At 35.9% G+C, this 20424-nt stretch overlaps 1 protein-coding gene across 13 annotated transcripts in view; it reads left to right on the top strand.

Annotated features, from left to right (window-relative positions):
- The window catches only part of WDFY3 (WD repeat and FYVE domain containing 3), a 243955-nt gene that overhangs the window by 192763 nt on the left and 30768 nt on the right, over positions 1–20424 (top strand). For 11 of the 13 annotated variants that reach the window (XM_019465333.2, XM_019465375.2, XM_019465384.2 and 8 more), the window contains 10 exons: positions 2822–2875; positions 5140–5308; positions 7794–7957; positions 10533–10681; positions 11797–11917; positions 12738–12823; positions 14530–14610; positions 17578–17632; positions 17901–18020; positions 19600–19717. In XM_019465333.2, the coding sequence (XP_019320878.1) occupies positions 2822–2875; positions 5140–5308; positions 7794–7957; positions 10533–10681; positions 11797–11917; positions 12738–12823; positions 14530–14610; positions 17578–17632; positions 17901–18020; positions 19600–19717 (1117 nt within the window). The remainder of the gene's footprint in view (positions 1–2821; positions 2876–5139; positions 5309–7793; positions 7958–10532; positions 10682–11796; positions 11918–12737; positions 12824–14529; positions 14611–17577; positions 17633–17900; positions 18021–19599; positions 19718–20424) is intronic. The other 2 variants (XM_019465400.2, XM_019465430.2) reach the window with 1 other exon arrangement.

Raw genomic sequence — 20424 nt, forward strand, 5'->3', positions numbered from 1 at the left:
GGTGCTTACGAAGCACAGTGAGCTTGATGCTCTGCAGAGCAGTTTACGTGCAGTTTCATTACATCTCATCACAGTCCTCTGAAGTATAGTTAGTACTGTTTTCCCAGTTACACAGAGGAGGCATCAAAACGTAAAGAAGTTCTAGGGTGCATCCAGTAAGTAGTAGAGTAAGACATAGTGAGTATATAGGATGACAGTTCCTCAGAAGTTGAATCACTTTTGAAAAAGAAGAGATTCTAACCTTTGATGGTTTTGTGACATTATTGGTGAACAGTGAATTTCTTCCAGACAGAAACAGTATGCTAGGTTTTGTGTCTCTAATGCTAACAGAGTATCGGGAACTTAATCAGTGTTGAATGAATGGACATATCAGCACTCTTTCTCCTGAAATTATAGACTTTTCCATTGCTTTCTCATTTAGCATTCTGTAGAATTTTCCTAATTCTGAAACTTTTCTAGTAAAAAGGGCTAGAGCCAAATTATGACATTTGGGCCTAAAACTTCTATAATTTGGGAGAGGGCTCTTCAAGAAAAGGAGTATAAACTTCGGGCTACAAAATTACTCGGACGCCTCTTTCCAGCCTTTTGAAAGGATCCCGTAGGAACTGAGAGCTGTTGAAGTTTAAGACTTTCCTTTTGGGGGGCGTCTGGGTGGCTCAGTAGTTTAATCATCAGACTTGATTTTGGTTCAGGTCATGGTCTTGCGGTTTGTGGGTTCAAACCCCGCGTTGGGCTTTGCACTGGCAGTTAGGAGCCTGCTTGGGATTCTCTCTGCCCCTCCCACTCACACTGTCTCTGTCTCTGTTCTCTCAAAATAAAAATAAAAAAGACTTTCCTTTTGGGATAATTTCCATTACTAAAACAGCTATGCTAAATTGCACTGTAATTCTATATTTTTTATTAAAGTTTTTTTTTTGAGAGAAAGTACATTCGTGAGTGGGGGAGGGGGAAGAGAGAGAGAATCCCAAGCAGACTTGGGGCTCGATTTCACAAATCATGAGATTATGACCTGAGCCGAAATCACGAGTTGGACACCCAACTGACTGAGCCACCCCGGTGCCCCTGTAATTCTGTATTTTAGGTGGTAATGTCAGTTGTAGATGTTGTTAAGATGTGAGCAGAGGATATGATGAAAATATAAAATCCAGTGGCTTTTAAGCAATTGTGTCATTACTCTGAATCCTAAGTAAGGAGAATAAGATTCCATATTTTGCCATTTTAAAAAAAATTGTATTTAGATATGAAAACCAGGTTTTAATTCTGTGGTCTCCTTATTTTCACAGAATTTATTTTCATAGAATAATAATCTCAAACAAGTGTTCTATTATTTGCTTTTTTAGTAAAAGAGAGGTATGATAATATTAAAGTTATTGGTATAGCATATCTCTTTATTGATTGAATGCTGTGCCTTGTAGTGAAACAAGAGCCTCAGTGAGTGGATCAATGAGCAAGTATGTATTAGACTGGCACTGTACCCTATGCTGCAGGGAAAATAAAGAGTGTGCATTTCAGACCCTGCCAGCATTCTGGTTGGTGATAAATAGTGGACATCAAAGTTGCATTTGCCAATAGGAGTTTGTTCATTTTGCTATATTGGTCTATCACACATCCAGCAATCTATCTTAGTCTTTTTTAATGAATTTCAGAGAGAGTTGCAGAGTCAGTACCCTTCACCCCTTAATATTCCACATGCATATCAATAATTAGAATTCAGTTTTTGTTTATAATTCTTTTTTTATTGGCATAAATTTTACATACATTGAGATATACAAATCTTAAGTACCATTGTATATTCACATGTGTGTATTTTATACTCGTGTAGCCAGTACCCTTACCAAGATAGAGATCATGGATATATATTTTAAAGATTATTCTTCATTACAAGGTATGCTTTTAAAAGTTTGCTTTTAAAGGTAAACATTTATTAAAACCATGTGAAGTATTTGAAAGAATGCCCAGTAGTCCAGTGTGTGTTTTGCCTAGGGAAGAAACCCTTGTGAAGTCATTTTGCTGACACATGTTTACCGTGGGGAAAGGTACTAGAAATCAACTCCAGATAAGAAGGAAGAAAAATTGGGAGTAGTTCTTGGGTGTATCATTGTCTGTATGTAGCTATCCATGTATGTTTACATGCATAAGCCCAACACGACAGCTCAAAAGAAATTGCCTTCTTGTTAGTTGAGATTTTATTCTGAGAATAAAATATATAGCTGCCACCTAATATTTTTGGAAGTGCTCTTTACAAAACTTTTGGCCTGGAGACTGATGGCCCAGTCTCCCTTTTGCTTTCAGCCATTCTGGGGTTGTAGGTGGGAAAGTAGTAAAGAAAGTAGGGCATTGGGCTTTTATGGGAGGAAAGCACCTCATGATTTCTGTGGTGTGGGGTTTTGGAGATAATGGTGTAAACCAGTTACTCCCGTTATGAAACAGATGTAAGGATAAGCACAGTGAAAGGCAGGTGGAAGGTAATAGCTAGCATTAGATTCTATTATCCAGTTTTCTGTTTTTTTTCCTTTTGAAGCCATATAGACTTGCCTGTTATCATCCATGACATTGGCCGCCTATGCTGAGGTTTTGTCTGTGATTTTTCAGTTAGTCCTGTTCAGTTAGCCTTGAGAATTTTAGTGTAGTTTTTACTTTAAAACTACTTTGGATAATTAAAAAATAGTAATGATAATCGCATGAATTTTGAGTGTGTCTTCCATATGTCATATAATCCTCAGGAAAATTTTATTTTTGTAGTGTTCTTTATGTTGTTGTTATTTTGGTTTGTTTTTTTTTTTTTTTTCTGATGTGTCTATACTTAATACCCTGTTTTCAGTCTGAGGTCCCAAGTAAACAGCCCGAGACACCTGATGATATCATTCCTCAAAAGGTAAAACACAAATTACCATAAGAGAATGCAAAATACTTGCAGTTTTCTTTGTTTTGTTTTTGTTTTTTTAGTGCATGGTAGACTAGACTAACATAAAAGATTGACTTTCAATTTGTTCTTGTAAGTTCCTTAGAGTTGAAAGGTTGGTGTCATTCGTGCTGAGAGATGTCCTAGTCTTTCTCGGCTTTATTCTAATTAGCTTTCTAGGGCCTGTCTGCTGCTCACTAACAGGTTGAGTGTTCGCTGCTCTCACCACAAAATGTGTATTGCTTCACGTATAAACTAACAAGTTCTGACGCATGTTAGTAATGGGCAGCCTGACACCCTCAACTTTTTTTTTCATTTACTCATTTAATTCCTCCAGATACTAAATAGTGTGTATTTTGAGAATATAAGAAGTATCCTCTTCTAAAAATTATTTTTTCAACTAGAAGGCTTTAATGAAAACTAAGATATACATAGATCACTTAAAAAAAAATTTTAGCTTACTTTAATTATAAGTTTAAAAATATACAATTATTTTCTTTTTCCAGAAAGATTCAGTATCTTACTCAGTTTAAAAAAAAAAAAAAAAAAAGTGGTTCTTTAGAACACAGAAAACTACCTCCAAATATTTAGGGAATAAGGCTTATATTTCCAAGTTGAAGTCCTTAACCAAGTAGATGTTCCCCCATCTACTCATTGTCTTGCCCATAACTAACTATGCTTTCATCTTTTTAAAAGAACAATTTTGAGTTGAAGATAACACTGTTATACTTAACGTAGAAGAATTGGTACACTACAAAGTTTACTACCTTTCTTTCATTTCAAAACTATTGCAGTATTATTAGTTTGCTTATCAGATTGGTCCTTCCATCATTGTAATATTATTTTACCTCATTTTAATGGTTTCCTATGTTATGTATTTCACTTTCCATTTATTGCATACCATTCCTCAGTTAGCTTGCTGCTCTCCTGACTCTGTACCTAAAGTTAAAGGAAGGGCATTGTGGCTTCAGTTATGTAGTTTTTTATCTCAAAATAGGTTCAGTATTTAAGTCTAAATATTCCAATTGGACATTTATTTTCCGCTTAAGTTGGAAATCATTTGTTTAAAAAGGTCTTGCTTGAAAAAGCATTATAGTGGAAAATATATATTGACTACTTGAGTTGAAGAGTAAGCCAACGGAATATTTTTAATTACCTATTCTTATTCATGAGAAAGGAAAAGTGAAATAATGTTTAGAAAGGGAAGGTTTTAAAGCATGATTCAAACTCCATCTTTTTTTTTAATTGTTAATCCAAAGTCTGGGTCTCATTCTAATCGAGGAACTTCTATACATATATTCTCCCTGTGGTTTTACAGTTTTGTAGGACATTTTAGACCTTATTTTTTCCATTATATTTTAAAGAAAAAAGGTCTGGGTCAATTGGAGACTTTATTTTTAGGTTAAACATTAATTATTTTGAAAAAGAAACGCTCTTGAATCGTATTCCAAAAATATCTTTTCTAATGTTTCTAGGTAATAAATTTCTTTTTCAAGATGGACTTATATATGTTCTTAATATACTCAGTTAGTAGACTTATGGATCATGTTATTTTTACACAACAAACAACAGGAATGTTTTAGCAAATTGAATGTATCAGCTTGGAGGGGCAGGCCAGCCAAAGAGCACCATCTGGCCTAAAGCTGGTTGATTCCATCTTGGGTCAGAATGCTCTAAAATTTCTAGAATTTTAGTGATAACTGGGAATATGGGGAAGAACAGTACAGTTCTAAGTCTTTACCTCCAGATATCTGAAATAAACACAGGCACAGATGATTCCAACTGAATGGATGGGCCTTTAGGCCTGACTATTTAACTTTCTTTTGCAAAGTTCCAGGCTCCTCACAAACCAGACATCCTCTTGCAACTTGATGCTCTCCAACACTGGGTGTTCTCTTTACTGTCTAAGAAGGTTTTTTAATACATCTACTACAGTGAGGCCATGCAGTACTAACATGAAAACATTATTTGACTAGAGGTGATTTATTTCTATTTCAAGAAGAAAAACTGCTAATAATGTTTTTTTAACTTATGTATGTTTTAAAAACCAATACAATTTAAAAGTAGAGAAACTTAACCCAAAAGTGTATGGATTTTTTGTGTATAAATATAGTCTATCAAAAATCCCTTTAAAAAGGTAACACATAATGAAGTCTTGACACCATACCTTCCCTAGGAAGCTTATATTTTAATTCTGAAAATAACTACCTGAATCCTTTTCTTCCATTATTTCTTAGAAACCTGCTCGATACAGAAGAGCTGTAAGTTATGACAGTAAAGAATACTACATGCGACTAGCCTCTGGCAATCCAGCCATTGTCCAGGACGCCATTGTGGAGAGTTCAGAAGGTGAAGCTACACAGCAAGAACCAGAGCATGGCGAAGATACTATTGCTAAGGTCAAAGGTCAGCCTTCCTCTTGGATTTAGTTAAAAATGACTTTGGATCGTCTCTTACATTTGAATTTTTATGAAAATATGAGCTACTGCAAAGAGTAGGGCCAACCCTAGGGATAAAAGTATCCATTCATATTTTACAATTTCACTCTTCTTAAAAATTGATTTCTATATTAGAACTAAAGAGACTGGCTCTTCTTTCTTGCCTACAGATAGATAGAATGTGCCTATTGGCCTGATAGTTTGTTTTTAGTGCATTTGGCAGAACTCTCAGTGTTACCTGATACTTTAATCCAATGCCCTGATAACCAAATAAATATTTATAAAATTAAAACAACTACTAAATGTGTTATTAGTGCATGTTAGACAATAGGTAAGAAATTTCTTCCTATGAGCTAAGACAGATTATTCCAAATCTGTGCTTTATGAGCGTAGTAAAACATACCTGAGATGATGAATTGGACATGAACTTTTTGATTCTGTACTTTTATATATGTGTGCCCCCCTCCCCCCTTCCTGCAGCTTTTCCATGATCTAAATCTTAACAAACCCCACCAGACCTTGAAGACACTGGTCAGATTTCAAATCCTCCTTCTCTGAAGCCTTTTCCAACTTCCCTGTCCACCGAGAACATTTTGCTCATATCTCTTACAGCAATTTCAGTGTTTTTCACTGCTTTATGTTTTCTAAACATAAGTTTCTCAGAGGCAAGAGATCCTTTTTCTTCTCACCAATGACATTTGGCACATGCCCAATGCAAAATGGGGATTCAGTCAATATTGAATAAGTAAATCGGTCCATTGTTTTAACTCATTTAAGCCTCTGATTCATGATAAATTCAAAAGTCTTGGCATATTCTGTAAACAAAGCCTCAGAATATAAATTGAGGACTTCAAATTAAAAATAAATTTCAGATCCAGTTGATTAAAAAACATAGTATATGACCATGTCAACAAAACACCCCATCAAAATTGTGATCCGTCTCTCTTATTATTATAATATTCATCTTCTCATTGTGACTATGACTTCGTAAGTATTTCGTAATCTAACATTTTCCTAGAATCCTTGAAACTTGTAGTAGTTGAGCAAGGTTTATAGTCTTCTAATTTTCTTGACATTGCCCCAGCACAGTTACGCAAGTGGGTCCAAAGCTGAATTTACTGAATATAAGCTAAGGTATACTTCAGAGTTAGTCAGATGACCTGTGTTTGGGTCATTGGCACTTGAGTTGGCTTGGCCTCATTTTCCTAATCTCCAATGGAGGTAAAACCACAAATTTTGGTGTCCCTACTGTGTTGTGCATGGTATTATGCTAGACATAGAATTGGAAGTTTTGATTTATTAAAAATAATGCAACTATAGAGGCATCTGGCTGGCTCAGTCAGTACAGCATCTGATTCTTGATATGGGGGTTGTGAATTCAAGCCTCACGTTGGGCGTAGAACTTAACTTTAAAAAAAAAAAAAAAATATATATATATATATATATATAATGTATATATATAAGCTTTTCTCCCTTGTGGATATTCTCAGCAGGACTTGATCTCTCTTGCTTACTTATACTCTTTCATATATAAAAAGAAGGTTCTTCTCAAGGCAGAGCAGAACCTCTGATAACTCATGCTCAAAGGATAAGATTCTAAAAGGCTGACTTAAGCTTTTGCAACATTCTTAGCACAATTATCATTGGTGGGTGTAACATGACTTTTTGGGACAAGTATAGAATATTAATTTAATTAAGTGTTGGGTTTAGAGTGTATTTTGAGTGCTTCTCATACTTTGGCATCTCATCAATTAATTTTAATGTCACCTCCTGTGGTTATTAATAAAATTTTCAAAATATAGACAGTAGAATGTTTCCTTAACCTGCAAATTAGGTCACCTGTCCTGTATTTTAAAGAATTGTATTTTTTAATGATGTGATGATTTGATCACCTTGATTCATATATGAATGACCATATTGCTGCTTGTTACATAAGTCTTGAAATAGTCCTCATTGGGCCTTCCATGTAGGTGGGATCTCTTATAATCATATTTATAACTTGCTGTCTTTAATTTTGTTTCTGATAGTGATTGATCATTTGTTTATGATACCCCCTCAATGACACCTGTCCATAAGAAACACCATTCTTACTATTAATTATGCTAAGCTCTCTATCATCATCTGACACTTATTTAGTATTTACTATTAAATACGATGCTAAGCATGAATAAGCAATTAAATCCTCCCAACAGCCCTCTAAGATAGATGGTATTTTTGTCCCAGTTTTATAGATGAGGAAACTGAAGTTCAGAGAAAGCAGATAGATAATTCTCCAGGGTCACATAACTATTTCACTTTAGGGCCTATGTCTTCAATCACTGCATTGTGCTGCCTCCCTGTACCTTTCAGAGTTCCCTCATTTCGGAAATATGTGGGAGAGACTGCCTGAGCCCAAACTGCTTCCCAAATGGCCCCTGCAAGGTCACATGGCTCTCATGGTTATTATCCCATAGGTCTGGTCAAGCCTCCTCTAAAACGGTCTCGATCCGCACCTGATGGAGGAGATGAGGAGAGCCAGGAGCAACTACAAGACCAGATTGCTGAGGGCAGCTCTATAGAGGAGGAGGAGAAAACAGACAATGCTACCCTACTGCGCCTGTTGGAGGAAGGAGAAAAGGTACTGTGCTTCTAAAAAGTAAGGATTGTATTTAAGTGACTTGTTTCCATTTTACAAGACTAACTGATAGGTATTTATCTGGTGGCAGAAGATAAATATTTTAGCCCCTAAAATGAAATACAGGGTGAATAGTAGGCAGCCTTTTGGATTCAGTACTCTACATCTGTCATTTTCAGGATTTTCTGACCTATCTGAACACACTAAACAGCACAAAGCTTCATCAAATACAGTATTAACATTGATACCTAGTTTACTCTCTCTATCTCTGTACCCTTTATTAGACTATACTTATTGCCATAATTTTCTGTTTCAAACCCATGCACGCAACCCACTCAGTAATCTGGTCTTGTTTTGTTTTGTTTTGTTTTTTTAAACACCTCCATAGTTCCATTAACCATGTACAAGCATCTTCAGCCCATCCATGTCATCATCCCCAGGCTTATATTTAAGCCCCATCTCCTTCACTCGCAGAAGACCGCCTTACCTTTCTACTTCTCTCCCGACCTCTTACACCCTGCTGACCTGTTCAGGCTCACTTCACTAACTCTGCCTTATAAGCCTAGTAAGCTTATAAGCAGCACTCTGTGCCCCACAGTTGACCACATCCATAATACTAGTGCTTTACTCTGTGCTTTACTCACTGTGTTTTCTGCCAAGATGCCCCTCTTTCCATCACGTGCATAATAATCTATCCTGGGGGCTCCCATTTGGTACAGTCTCATTTCCCATGATCTCTTTAATACTCAGATGTAGGAGGCTTTCTTTGATTGTCTTGCCAGCTCAGGCTTGCTTGGATACCCCTCCCCTGTGCTCTTACAGTGCCTTGTATGTATCGTTCTCCTTTATCATGTCATGAATATTCCTGTGCCTATCTCTTCCCATAGGCAGGAAGCTCCTTATAGCCAGGCAGTGTTTCTTATTCCAATCCCCATTGCCTTACACAGTTCCAATCACCTAATAGATACCCAATAAACTTCTGAAGGAAGAAGTGATTAGTTGAGTAAATAAAAGAATAAATAAATGAAGGAATGAGTGAGTTAAACATGTTGTGAATATTGACTTTTTAAAGTGTGGTCTTTTTGCCTCTCATATTAGGCCTTAGTGTAACCCTTGAAATCTTACCCACTAAGGTATAACCAGAACTTAGGGTATGATTTTTAAAATTCTGTTTGAATATATGGCTTAATTAATCTTGAATGAAAATGTTTTTAAAAATCATGTAATTATAAAAGTACATGAGGTCTGAAGGAAGCACAAGAGAGGCTTCTGAAGTCTTGGTCATGTTCTGTTTCTTAATCTGGATGCTGGCTGTGTCATATTTTTAGCATTTGAAAATTCACCAAGCTATGCACTTACAAAAAACATTTTTGTGTTTGTATCTTACACTACAATAGAATGATTTTCAAAGTATTGGTTTTTTTTCCTATAACATTCTACATTTTTATTATAAAAGTAGTTCAGATGTGTTGAAAATTGACTACGTTTGCATGTTTTAGAAAAATCTGTTTTCTAACACTCATTTTTCAAACTTTTAATCTCATTAAGTACAGTTTTTGCTCTAATTGATTTACGTTTAAATAGTGCAAGAAGTATATTCAGACTGACATTTGTTTGACTCTAGATTGGTTGCTGATATTTTTTCCTTGACTCATGTTGAACTGAGTTTAAGCAAGAAGGAACTAGATCTTGCCCGTTGGAAAGAGAACAATACTTACATTGAGAGATTTAGCAACTCTTTTTGACTATGAGGAAAATACAACTTCTGCCAAGTTTGGCTTTGTACAATGGCAGAGCAGTCTGCCAGGCAGGCAGGACCCCAGGTGGGGAGCGAATAGGGACAAATGTCACAGTCCCCATTCTGGGAGATATTGTGTAAAAAGACGAAAGTGAGTTGCATAAAAGAGAAGATCACCAACAGTCTCTAACACGATTACGTATGTTATCTCTGTAACTCTCACAACAAGCCAGTGTTGATTTGAAATTCACAAATGCAGACAGAGAGGCCCAGAGAAATTAAGAAAGTTGGCTAAATCCACAACTAAGTGTCAGGACTGGGGGGATTCACTCAGGATTGTCGGGATCAACAGACCATTTGCACTCTTGACTCACAAAGAGCACAATCCTAATCTCCTTACATGTATACCTCAATTCTCTTTTTTTTTTTTTTCTGCCAAGTTTATTGTCTCTGTCTCCTTCCTTATCTAACTTGTTCATCGCTTCTAGAACCTAGTACAGATGTCCCTGGCACACGGTGAGTACTCTGTGGATAGTGGGAGAAGTGGATTGGATGGATAGGTGTTGGATGTGAGTTAGATGGTTGTCTCCTTTTACTGAACTCAAGTGCAAATCAGATTGCAGTTTTAGCTGATTCTTTTTAACATGCTTAAACTCAGGTTTAATGTGCTTAAGTCAGGGGAAACCGTAACAGAGTGCATCTCGATAAAATCCTGTTTGCCCACTAGATCCATATTTTCAAAACATTTTGTTTCAGTTATATCAAAAAAGAAATTATCAGGGTTGTTGGGTTTTTTTTTTTTTTAACTCTCTTAATGAATGTTTATGGTTTTCTTTATAGATTCAACACATGTACCGCTGTGCTCGGGTCCAGGGCCTAGATACAAGTGAGGGGCTACTTCTTTTTGGTAAAGAGCATTTTTATGTGATTGATGGATTTACAATGACAGCAACCAGGGAAATAAGAGATATTGAAACCTTACCTCCAAAGTAAGTAAATGAATGAAGAGACACAGTACAGCTATCTTGAGAAAACAATATGTATTTACATAGTGTTGTTTTAATCCAAAACTTGTGTTCTGAGTAACATTATCTTTCAGTTTGTGTGCATTTGTCATTAAATATTCACAAAGGGGAATAGTTATTTGAAGGTAAGAAAACACTTGTCTTATTTATCAAAATGAAAATTAAATAAAATGAATTGTTCTGCATTCATAGCAGTAGACCCCAAATTCCTTGTATTATTCTGTGTATAAACTTTAGAATTTGCAAACTGTCCTTTTTTAATTTTAGTGCAGACACAGTTGTAGAGGAAATGCAGGTGGCTTCATAGTACTCTAACAAATGGAAGAGCGGCCATGTCCTCTGCGCCTTGAAGCAGTGTGACAAAAGCACAGGCAGGAATAAAGTGAGTTTTGTCTGTCTTCCTTTTCTTCTGCCAGTCCTGTGATGGGATGACAGTGGGTAACAGAAACCCAGAAGACAGACAAAGCCAGAAGGAGCACAAAAATCTTAAAGCTTAGTCAGCATGTTCTTCTCTCTTTAACATTTTGAATACCTAACACTGTCGAATGTAGACACAGCCTCTGCGATCCATTCCTAGGAGATGTTTCAGATAATTACTGTCAGCAACAATCAGGGCCACATTCATGGGCCCCTGGCTGCATATGAAAATACTAAAAATTATATTTTGTGGCTGTTGCTTTAAAGATGAATATATTAATATTATACATTAAACCATTTTCTTCTACCAAAAAGTGTAATTTTTTTCTTTCAATTAAAAAAATTAAAACTTTTTCTTGGGCCTCTAAAACTATGGGGGACTACACACTGTACCAGCTGTGCCTGTTAGATAAGTTGTAACATGGGATTTTTAAAATTATATCATCAAAGAGGGTTCTTTGTACACTGAGCAGTGGATACATTATTCTCTTAAACATGCTTTTTTGTTAAATATGTTTAAATATAACTTAAACATATATCAGTATTCTGATATATTGTTGCCTGCTCCTATTCAGATGTTAAAAATAACATACCCTTTGTTGAACAGTGAATTTATCTCTTGCTGTGTTTTGTTTATCTTTGTTTCTCTTGCCTGCCTATAGTATGCATGAGCCAATTATCCCCAGAGGAGCCAGGCAAGGTCCCAGTCAACTCAAAAGAACATGCAGCATTTTTGCATATGAAGATATCAAGGAAGTACATAAAAGGCGGTATCTCCTGCAGGTGGGTTGTTTTAGTAGTACCGAACATTTTGTCATGTTCCTTTATTCAGAGGATATTTTATTTTATTTAAAAAAAATGTTTTTTTATGTGTATTTATTTGGGGAGAGAGAGAGAGCACAAGCAGGGGAGGGGCAGAGAGAGAGCGAGACACAGAATCTGAAGCAGGCTTCAGGCTCTGAGCTGTCAGCACAGAGCCTGATGTGGGGCTCAAACTCACAGCTGTGAGATCATGACCCAAGCCGAAGTCAGATGCTTAACTGACTGAGCCACCCAGGCACTCCTATTCAGAGGATACTTTAAAACCCATACTTGCCATGAAAACCCTTTATAGGATCCACACTATCCCTTAGAGTATTTCCTTAGATGATTTTATGATAGGCAAACTCATGTCACATGGGTGCACAACTCTGTATAATACATGTTTTTTTTTAACAAAACCTGAGTGATATCTTTGTTCTCACAGCTTTCCCTGTAGCATCCAAATCAACATATAACTATGTAAATATGTAAACATATAAATATATGTTTATATAAATATATGTTTTAATATAAAAATTGCATTTTCACTATAATTTTCCTAAATTATAGTTTTAAAATTACTTTATTTTACCATTATTCTGTTAAAGATTTCAGAAACAAATTGAACTGAACAAATTGGCTCTGTTTGTTTTGTAATTTAATCTGCTGGGAATTCATGACTTTAAAAGTGTCCTTCAGTCAAAAAGTTAACTTCTTTAACAATATAGATATTCATAGTGGGAAAGTTAATATCTAACCTTTTTTGTGATGTTTCTTAATGTTTTCTCTTTGATCATTTCAGCCTATTGCTGTGGAAGTTTTCTCTGGAGATGGACGGAATTACCTCCTTGCTTTTCAGAAAGGAATTAGAAATAAAGTCTATCAAAGGTATTGTTTATTAGGAATACTTTATAATGCTATCATGGGAAGGAATGGAAAGGAAGCTGGTACCAGATAAGCTAGTTTTAGAAGTCTAGGATTTAGATCAGTAAATTAGCTTCTTTGAAAAAATGTTTCATTTTTGCCAAGCTCTGGAAACATGGTTCTTCTAATTAGCTTTTAAAATGATGCTACTCTGTTGTGAAATACTGTTCATCTTTCTGGTCACTATAGATATCATCAAAAGCTACTTTAACCATTGGGTCCTGTGTCTCTCATTGTAAAAGGATGATGAAACAGTAATTTTAAAAAATCGTACTTCAGGTTCAAAATAGGCTTCTTTCCTATTTACCACAAAAGAAGATCATGCCATGCCTTGCTACTGAGTGCAGAGACTTAGCTGCCTTAGAAATTATATTCATATGACTCCTTCTCTGGCCTTGCAAGGGAGACTGATATTTTCATCCTCAAAAAATTAGCATAGCCAAATAAAAGTTAATCTAACCTAATCATATTTTACTTTTGGTAAGCTAAAATTTACCTTTTCAAAAGCATTATGTATATACATGGTGCTGGAAAATATTTCTGTTGGATATATGAAGAGAAAGGCTTTTATGAACTGATCTCAGATATAAGAGACCTTCTCTAAACTGTTTGAAGGGTGGTGTAGATCCTAGCAAGCCCTTTAATAACGGAAGTTTTATATTTCACATTACTTCTGTGAGGAACGTCTGATGCCAAGCAACATTGCCTATCATTGCAGTATAGTAATATTACCTGTGGGCCCCTGGGGATGAGGGTGGTTCTTAAAGTGGGTGTAGATGGTGATTGGTAATCCACAATTCCTTTTACATATGGGAAGAGCTAATCAAATGGCTGAAATTTTAGTTATCTGTCTCATTCACTTCTACAGGCGATGTTGTTTTCAACACTAAGAAATTATTTGCTCTTCATAGTTAGCAGCTGTTACAAGGAGATGAGTTTGTTTTTCTCTGAGAAATTTCTGTGTATATACCAAGTTTAGGGTCCGCATCCATTCTAAGAATTTTCCCATAACCCTCTTCTGCCTTTAAAATAATTATGGTGCGGGCGCCTGGGTGGCTCAGTTGGTTAAGCGTCCGGCTCTTGATTTTGGCTCAGGTCATGATCTCATGGTTTGTGGGATTGAGCCCCCATCAGGGTCTGCGCTGACAGCACGGAGCCTGCTTGGGATTTTTTCTCTCCCCCTCTCCCTCTGCCCCTCCCTCCCTCAAAATAAACATAAATAAATAAATAATAAATAAAATACTTCTATCGACATTGTAAGTAACTCTGAAAAACATGTGTGTCACATAAAGTTGCTCATCTTGTATGTATCTTCACTTGTTTAGTGTTGTCCCTGTTCTGTCATTTGTTTAGCTGTCATTGTTACTCGCTGCCATATGAATATTTAGCTGTTAATCACTTTTTAGGACTTCGCTAAGTTGAGTCCCTTTCTGTGAATCAGTGTCAGAAGGCTTTTCTTCCAGTAATGTGACAGCGTGTTTAAAATCCAAAATGACAGATTTTGCTGCGGCCCTTTGTATTTGGCTTTGTAACAGAGTATTCCAGTTATTGTGTATTCCCTTTGAAAAGGTAGTGGAGGGGTAAATGCAGCTGTTAAGATTTAAATGAATCATCCTTTTTGAGGCTCCTATTAGATCCTGACTTTGACATGCTGTTTTTTTCTTTTCCAGGTTTTTGGCCGTAGTGCCGTCTCTGACTGACAGCTCAGAGTCTGTGTCTGGGCAACGACCAAACACAAGCGTGGAGCAGGGGTAGGTTGTTTGCTGCTTGTGTCAGTTTAATAGTGAAATCAGGACGGTGTGCATCTGCATAGTAGCAGTTGATATTTTTAATGAGTGTTTTCCCCTCCTGGGAAATACTGAAAACTAAATACTGAAAATTAAAAGGAAAAAGAAACGGAGTGCATGTTCACTCGTGTCAGATCAGCACTCAATTTTGGTCGATTTCCGCAAGCCTTCTAAGCATGCGTGTAGTCCTATGTGCATAATTGAGTTTTTTGTTATAAACACAGATTTTTATTCTGCTTTTTCCATTCTTTGTTGTAGGTAACCGTTTCCCACTGCTTTTAAAAAATTCTTCAGAAATATTACTTTTATTGACTACGTATTTATTGTATGTCTAAAGCATTCTCTTGTTTTTGGATATTTTACCTTTCTCTGGTTTCCTTATTCTAATAGTTCAAGTGTGATTGCTCATTATTTTTTTAGGGTAAAGTCCCCTTAGTTAAAAAAGAGGGAGGTGTGAATTTTAAGGCTTTCGGTACACAAAACCAACTTGATTTCCATAAAAATTATACATATTTATATTCCACCTTTAGTGGATAAGGTTACTTTTCTCACAGATGCTTGCCAGCTTTTTATATTTATCTTTTCATTTTTACTAATTTTATAAAATGCTTTCTCAATTTTTCAACGTGCGTATCTTTTATTTTAGTAATCTTGAGTTTTATAATATGTTTGTTAGCCATTTAAAATCACCATTTGTTAGGGGCACCTCGGTGGCTCAGTCAGTTGAGCATCCGAATTCGGCTCAGGTCATGATCTCGCAGTTCGTGAGTTTGAGCCCTGCATCCTGGAGGCTGCTTCGGATTCTGTGTCTCCCTCTCTCTGCCCCTTCCCAGCTCATGCTCTGTCTCTGTGTCTCAAAAATGAATAAACATTAATTTTTTTTTTAATTTTAAAATCACCATTTGCGAATTATCCATAACTTTGCCTATTTTTTTTCCCTGAATTCTTTTTTGTTGGCAGTATTGATAGAGATTTGATCGTTTTTAATTGGGATATAATTGACACACAATTATAGTAGTTTCACGTATACACCATAATGATATGATATTTGTGTAAAGTGAGAAATGATCACTACAAGAAGTCTACTTAACCTTTTCTCTGAGTTCTTATTATCAATTTGTATGGGGGTTTTCTATAATAATATATTACTCCTTTGCTTGCTATATTTGTTACAGCAAATTGCCCAGTTTTCCTCTTAATTTTTTTAACAATTTAAATTTAAACTTCCTTATGCTTATTTTAGCTGCTTTTAATCTTAGAAAGTCCTTGTGGATGATACAGCCATTTTAAAAATCCAACTACCCAGCTCCATTTAGTCACTCAGGAACTGGTAGCCTTTTATAATCCATTGGAAAAGAAGCAATGTTTTGGGGCTACAAATGAATGCAGCTTGAAAGAAAGTGACTTCAGACTTTACTGGGGATTCTATAATTCATAAATAAAATTTGATTCCAGTCTGTGTGCATCTAACTATATTAAGTTTGTATGTTTCTCTTTTAAGTTGTTGCTTTTCTTTTTCTTTAGCTGTTTAGCAAATACAAATGGTAAAAATGTGCTGCTGTTAAGCCCAGATCATGTTCTGTTCCTGATCATTGGTGTTGTTACTAAGATAAATAACAGGAAATAAAAGGCCTGGTTACAGCACATTGAGCCTTTTTTTCTATGTGTAATTAAATTGCCAATACTTTTACCTGCTTAGACAATCTTCAACTTATTTCATTGTTCTTGCTACTTTCTGTGCCAAGTTGGCAGTTCTTAAACATATTTTAAAAGCCCAAAGGCAAGAAGCAGAAATTCATTTCCAACTTTAACCTTTTCACTTGTTCCCTTTCTTATAAAGTGGAGGAGTCGACATAGCTCTTTTTCCAGGGAGAATTTCTGTACATTCAATTTGCATGATAGGAAGAACTTATCTAGAAGTGGAAAGTGTTAGCCATACTGTTGAACTGGATATGTTTAAGAACTAAGGTTGACAAATCCATTAATTTCCTTTCAGTCAATAAAATACATACTTTTAAGTGCTTTCCTACCAGTTCAATGAGTAACTCACAATCTTCAAATCATTAATTATTAATATTGTAAAACTGTTAAACCTTGGAAAGGGTTTTACAGCATTCTAGGAAAGTCTGATATCCAAGAAAGTTCATAATTTTAAATGATCTGAATAGCAATGACTTTCCTGTCATAAAATATTCATCTTTCTGTTCACTCTTCAACATCTCTTTTAGGAAATGCACCACGCACCTAGTATGTGCAGAATATTGTATACTATTTCAATTATTCCAATTTAATGTCCTTAAATGTGTTTACATAGGGATCATTGTAAAAGGTAGACCGTTGGGCTAGATCATTGTTTTTCGAACTTTTGCCATGACCCTTAGTAAAAGAATATACTTTACATTGCATCCCAGGACTCACAAACTGAGTTACAAATACTAAAAATTGTCTGCAAGCACTTTCCCTTACTGCATGTGATGTCTTTCAGTATTCTGTTTTCTTCAGTTTAATTCCATGTTACTTCATATTTCAAAATGTTGATTACAGGGACACCTGGGTGGCTCAGTCGGTTAAGCATCCGACTTTGGCTCAGGTCATGTCCTCATGGTTCGTGAGTTTAAGCCCTGTATTGAGCTCTGTGCTGACAGCTCAGGGCCTGGAGCCTGCTTCAGATTCTGTGTCTCCCTCTCTCTCTGCTCCTCCCCTGTTCATGCCCGGTCTCTCTCTATCTCTCAAAAATAAATAAATGTTAAAAAAAACAAAAACAAAAAAAATGCAAAATGTTGATTACCATCCACTTAGCTGATTTCATGACCCATTAATAATAGGTCTTACATAGTTTGAAAAATTCCTGGACCAGTTAAATTTTTCAATTTTATTATTACTCAGATTTAAAATGATATGGCCTACAATTTAATTATTTCTTGCTTTTAGATCTGGGTTGCTTAGCACCTTGGTTGGAGAGAAGTCTGTGACTCAAAGATGGGAGGTAGGCTTAATGAAAATATAAGCTTCATTCATAATTTATAGTTAGATAGTATAAGTCATATACTTATTCATTCATTCATATTATTACATTCAGTAATCCATAAGATATGTACATGAAAAATATTTTGCTCTTCTTATTAGGAAAACAAATGTTATAAAATCTGTTAAGAAGGAAACTGTCTTCTCTCTTATTTTGCATATAAATTTTTTTTAAGTGAACGTAATGGAAATAATTGTCCTAAAATGAGTCTTTATTTATCTTTCCCAAGAGAGGTGAAATCAGCAACTTCCAGTATTTGATGCACTTGAACACTTTGGCTGGCAGATCCTATAATGATCTCATGCAGTATCCTGTCTTCCCCTGGATCCTTGCAGATTACGACTCAGAGGTAAATCTCAAATCGTTTTTGTGTAAGTGGAACACATTTTCAAAAGAAATTAAAAGATACTTCAGTCGCTTAAATGTTTTACTTACTTTGTAATTTAAAGTGCTCAATAGGCACTTATTTCAAGAAGATGAGAAGAGTTTTAGCTTGGAGGTGTTTTTACAAAGTTTAGGTCATTGATGAACTTCTTAGATATTCATAATATCTATTTGGTTTTCCTAAGTGCTAATTAATTTGTATCTGCTGGTTGGTGTCCCTCTGTCCTCTATACTGCAGCCAGTTTCAGAAACAGTAATTTAATTGAGTCATCGCTCTGTTTAAAATTACTCAGTGAATGATCCTCACAGTTTAGAGAGATTTTAAAAACCTTATCAGTACAGCACCATTGAAAAAGTAGCTCCCACATGTATGTCCCTTGAGCACAGAGATGATCTTAAATATCTCTCAGTTCCCAACTGTTAGAACAGTGCCCTGTACTTAACATAAAATTTAATGTTTGCTGAATTAACCAAAAAAGTATTTTGATTTTGCATATCAATTTTGAGAGGACAAGTATACTAACTTAACTTGTATTCATGGATGTGGATTCATTTCTCCTGCCCAAGCCTTTAAAGTACAGGTATGGCCCAATGGGTTGGTCATGATACCCTTTAAAAGGACATAAATTGCCCCTGGTATATATTTTACATTTTTACTTTTAAAACCCTCAGGTAGTAAATTTTGGTTCCCTTCTAAGTATATGAATTAGGTTAGTTAGAAATGAGCTTTCAAGGGGCTCCTGGGTGGCTCAGTCAGTTAAGCGTCCGACTTGAGCCCAGGTCATAATCTCACAGTTCGTGAGTTCGAGCCCCACATCAGGCTCGGTGCTGACAGCTCTGAGCCTGGAGTCTGCTTCGGATTCTGTGTCTCCCTGTCTCTCTGGTCCTCTGCTACTCGCACTCTATCTGTCTCTCAAAAATAAACAAACATTAAAAAAAAATTTTCTTTTTAAATGAGCTTTCAAAATAATCGGTGGTAGATGGAAAGATCCCATCTTATTTGGAAGTCACATGGTCTAGCGTGCAGAGAGAGGGACATCACACCAGGCCATGGTGTGAGTCCTGAGTGTTCTAGTTTATTTCACTTCCTGATTACCTCTAAGAAGAAAATACTCAGAAAGGAAGTTGGGGTGAAATGGGGGAGGAAAGGAAGAGAACAGAAAAGATATTTGGTGCTATAGTTATGAATGGTAATGAAAATAAAGATGAATCAGGGCCTTTGTGCTAAGTCTGCTGTCTCCTTGCCAAGACTGGAAAGGATTTTCCCTTATTCCTCCTCTCCAGACCTGGATCCTGAGTGTCTTCCTCTGTGAACACTTAATTTCCAAAGTAGTTGTCTTCATACTGAACCAGCTGACAAACTGCCATGTGTCTGTCTGTAAAGCATGGATAACCAGTAGGTGTATGGCATTATTTTGGAGCCCCATTCTGCCAGTGTGACCACAAACATGTATAAATCATTGTCTGCTATAGCCACCATGTCTACCTTGGTCACAACAAAGGGTGTATAGTAACTTGGAATTGGATTTCATTTTGTATTTTAGGAGGTAGACCTTACTAATCCCAAGACCTTTAGAAACCTGGCTAAGCCAATGGGTGCACAGACAGATGAACGATTAGCTCAATATAAGAAGCGATATAAAGACTGGGAAGATCCTAATGGTACGTAACTTTTCTCTTCATTGGACTTTTACCTCAGTTTTAAAAGTAAGTCATTATTTAACAGTCTGACATTCTTGTATCTTTCCCCAAATTGCTTATATGTCATCATATCTATATACGTTATATATGCACACATATTAACAGTTGTCAGATTTTGCATGCCAACTGATGGCCGTGCTTAGAAGGCATGTTTTCGGTAGCTTATTAGGTACTGGCCAAAAACTAAATATGTCTGCTTTGTGTAGTGCAGCGATTTTCCATCAGATCATCTGCTTTTATCTCTAACCATATTTTAGCCAGGAATTATAGTTTCCTTTATTAAACTCTCTTTTAACTTATTGATGCACTTTTTGGAACCCTTTTGCTTTAAAAATAGTGGTAATAATAATTGGTTACCTCCTAAAACAGTATACTTACTATTTATTATGTTCAGTTTTTATCATGTGTCTCCCTCAAATGGGGGAAACAAACAAAGGAAAGAAAAACTAAGCCTAACAGTATTCCACGTGTGGACCTTTTATTCCCTGCTAAGGAGAGTAATAACAATTGCACAATATTCGTAGACAATTTGGAAATACATCATTGCAAAGCCAGAACCTCATAAAAAGTAATTGTAAGTCAAAATCCTGCTTTAGTGGAAGATAGTTTGCTAATAAGGTTTATCTGTTACAGTAAGCCTCAAAACATGAATTGCCAAATGTGCTAAG

The sequence above is a fragment of the Panthera pardus genome, unplaced genomic scaffold (assembly GCF_024362965.1).
Source record: "Panthera pardus isolate Hobbes unplaced genomic scaffold, ASM2436296v1 HiC_scaffold_13, whole genome shotgun sequence".
NCBI lineage: Eukaryota > Metazoa > Chordata > Mammalia > Carnivora > Felidae > Panthera > Panthera pardus.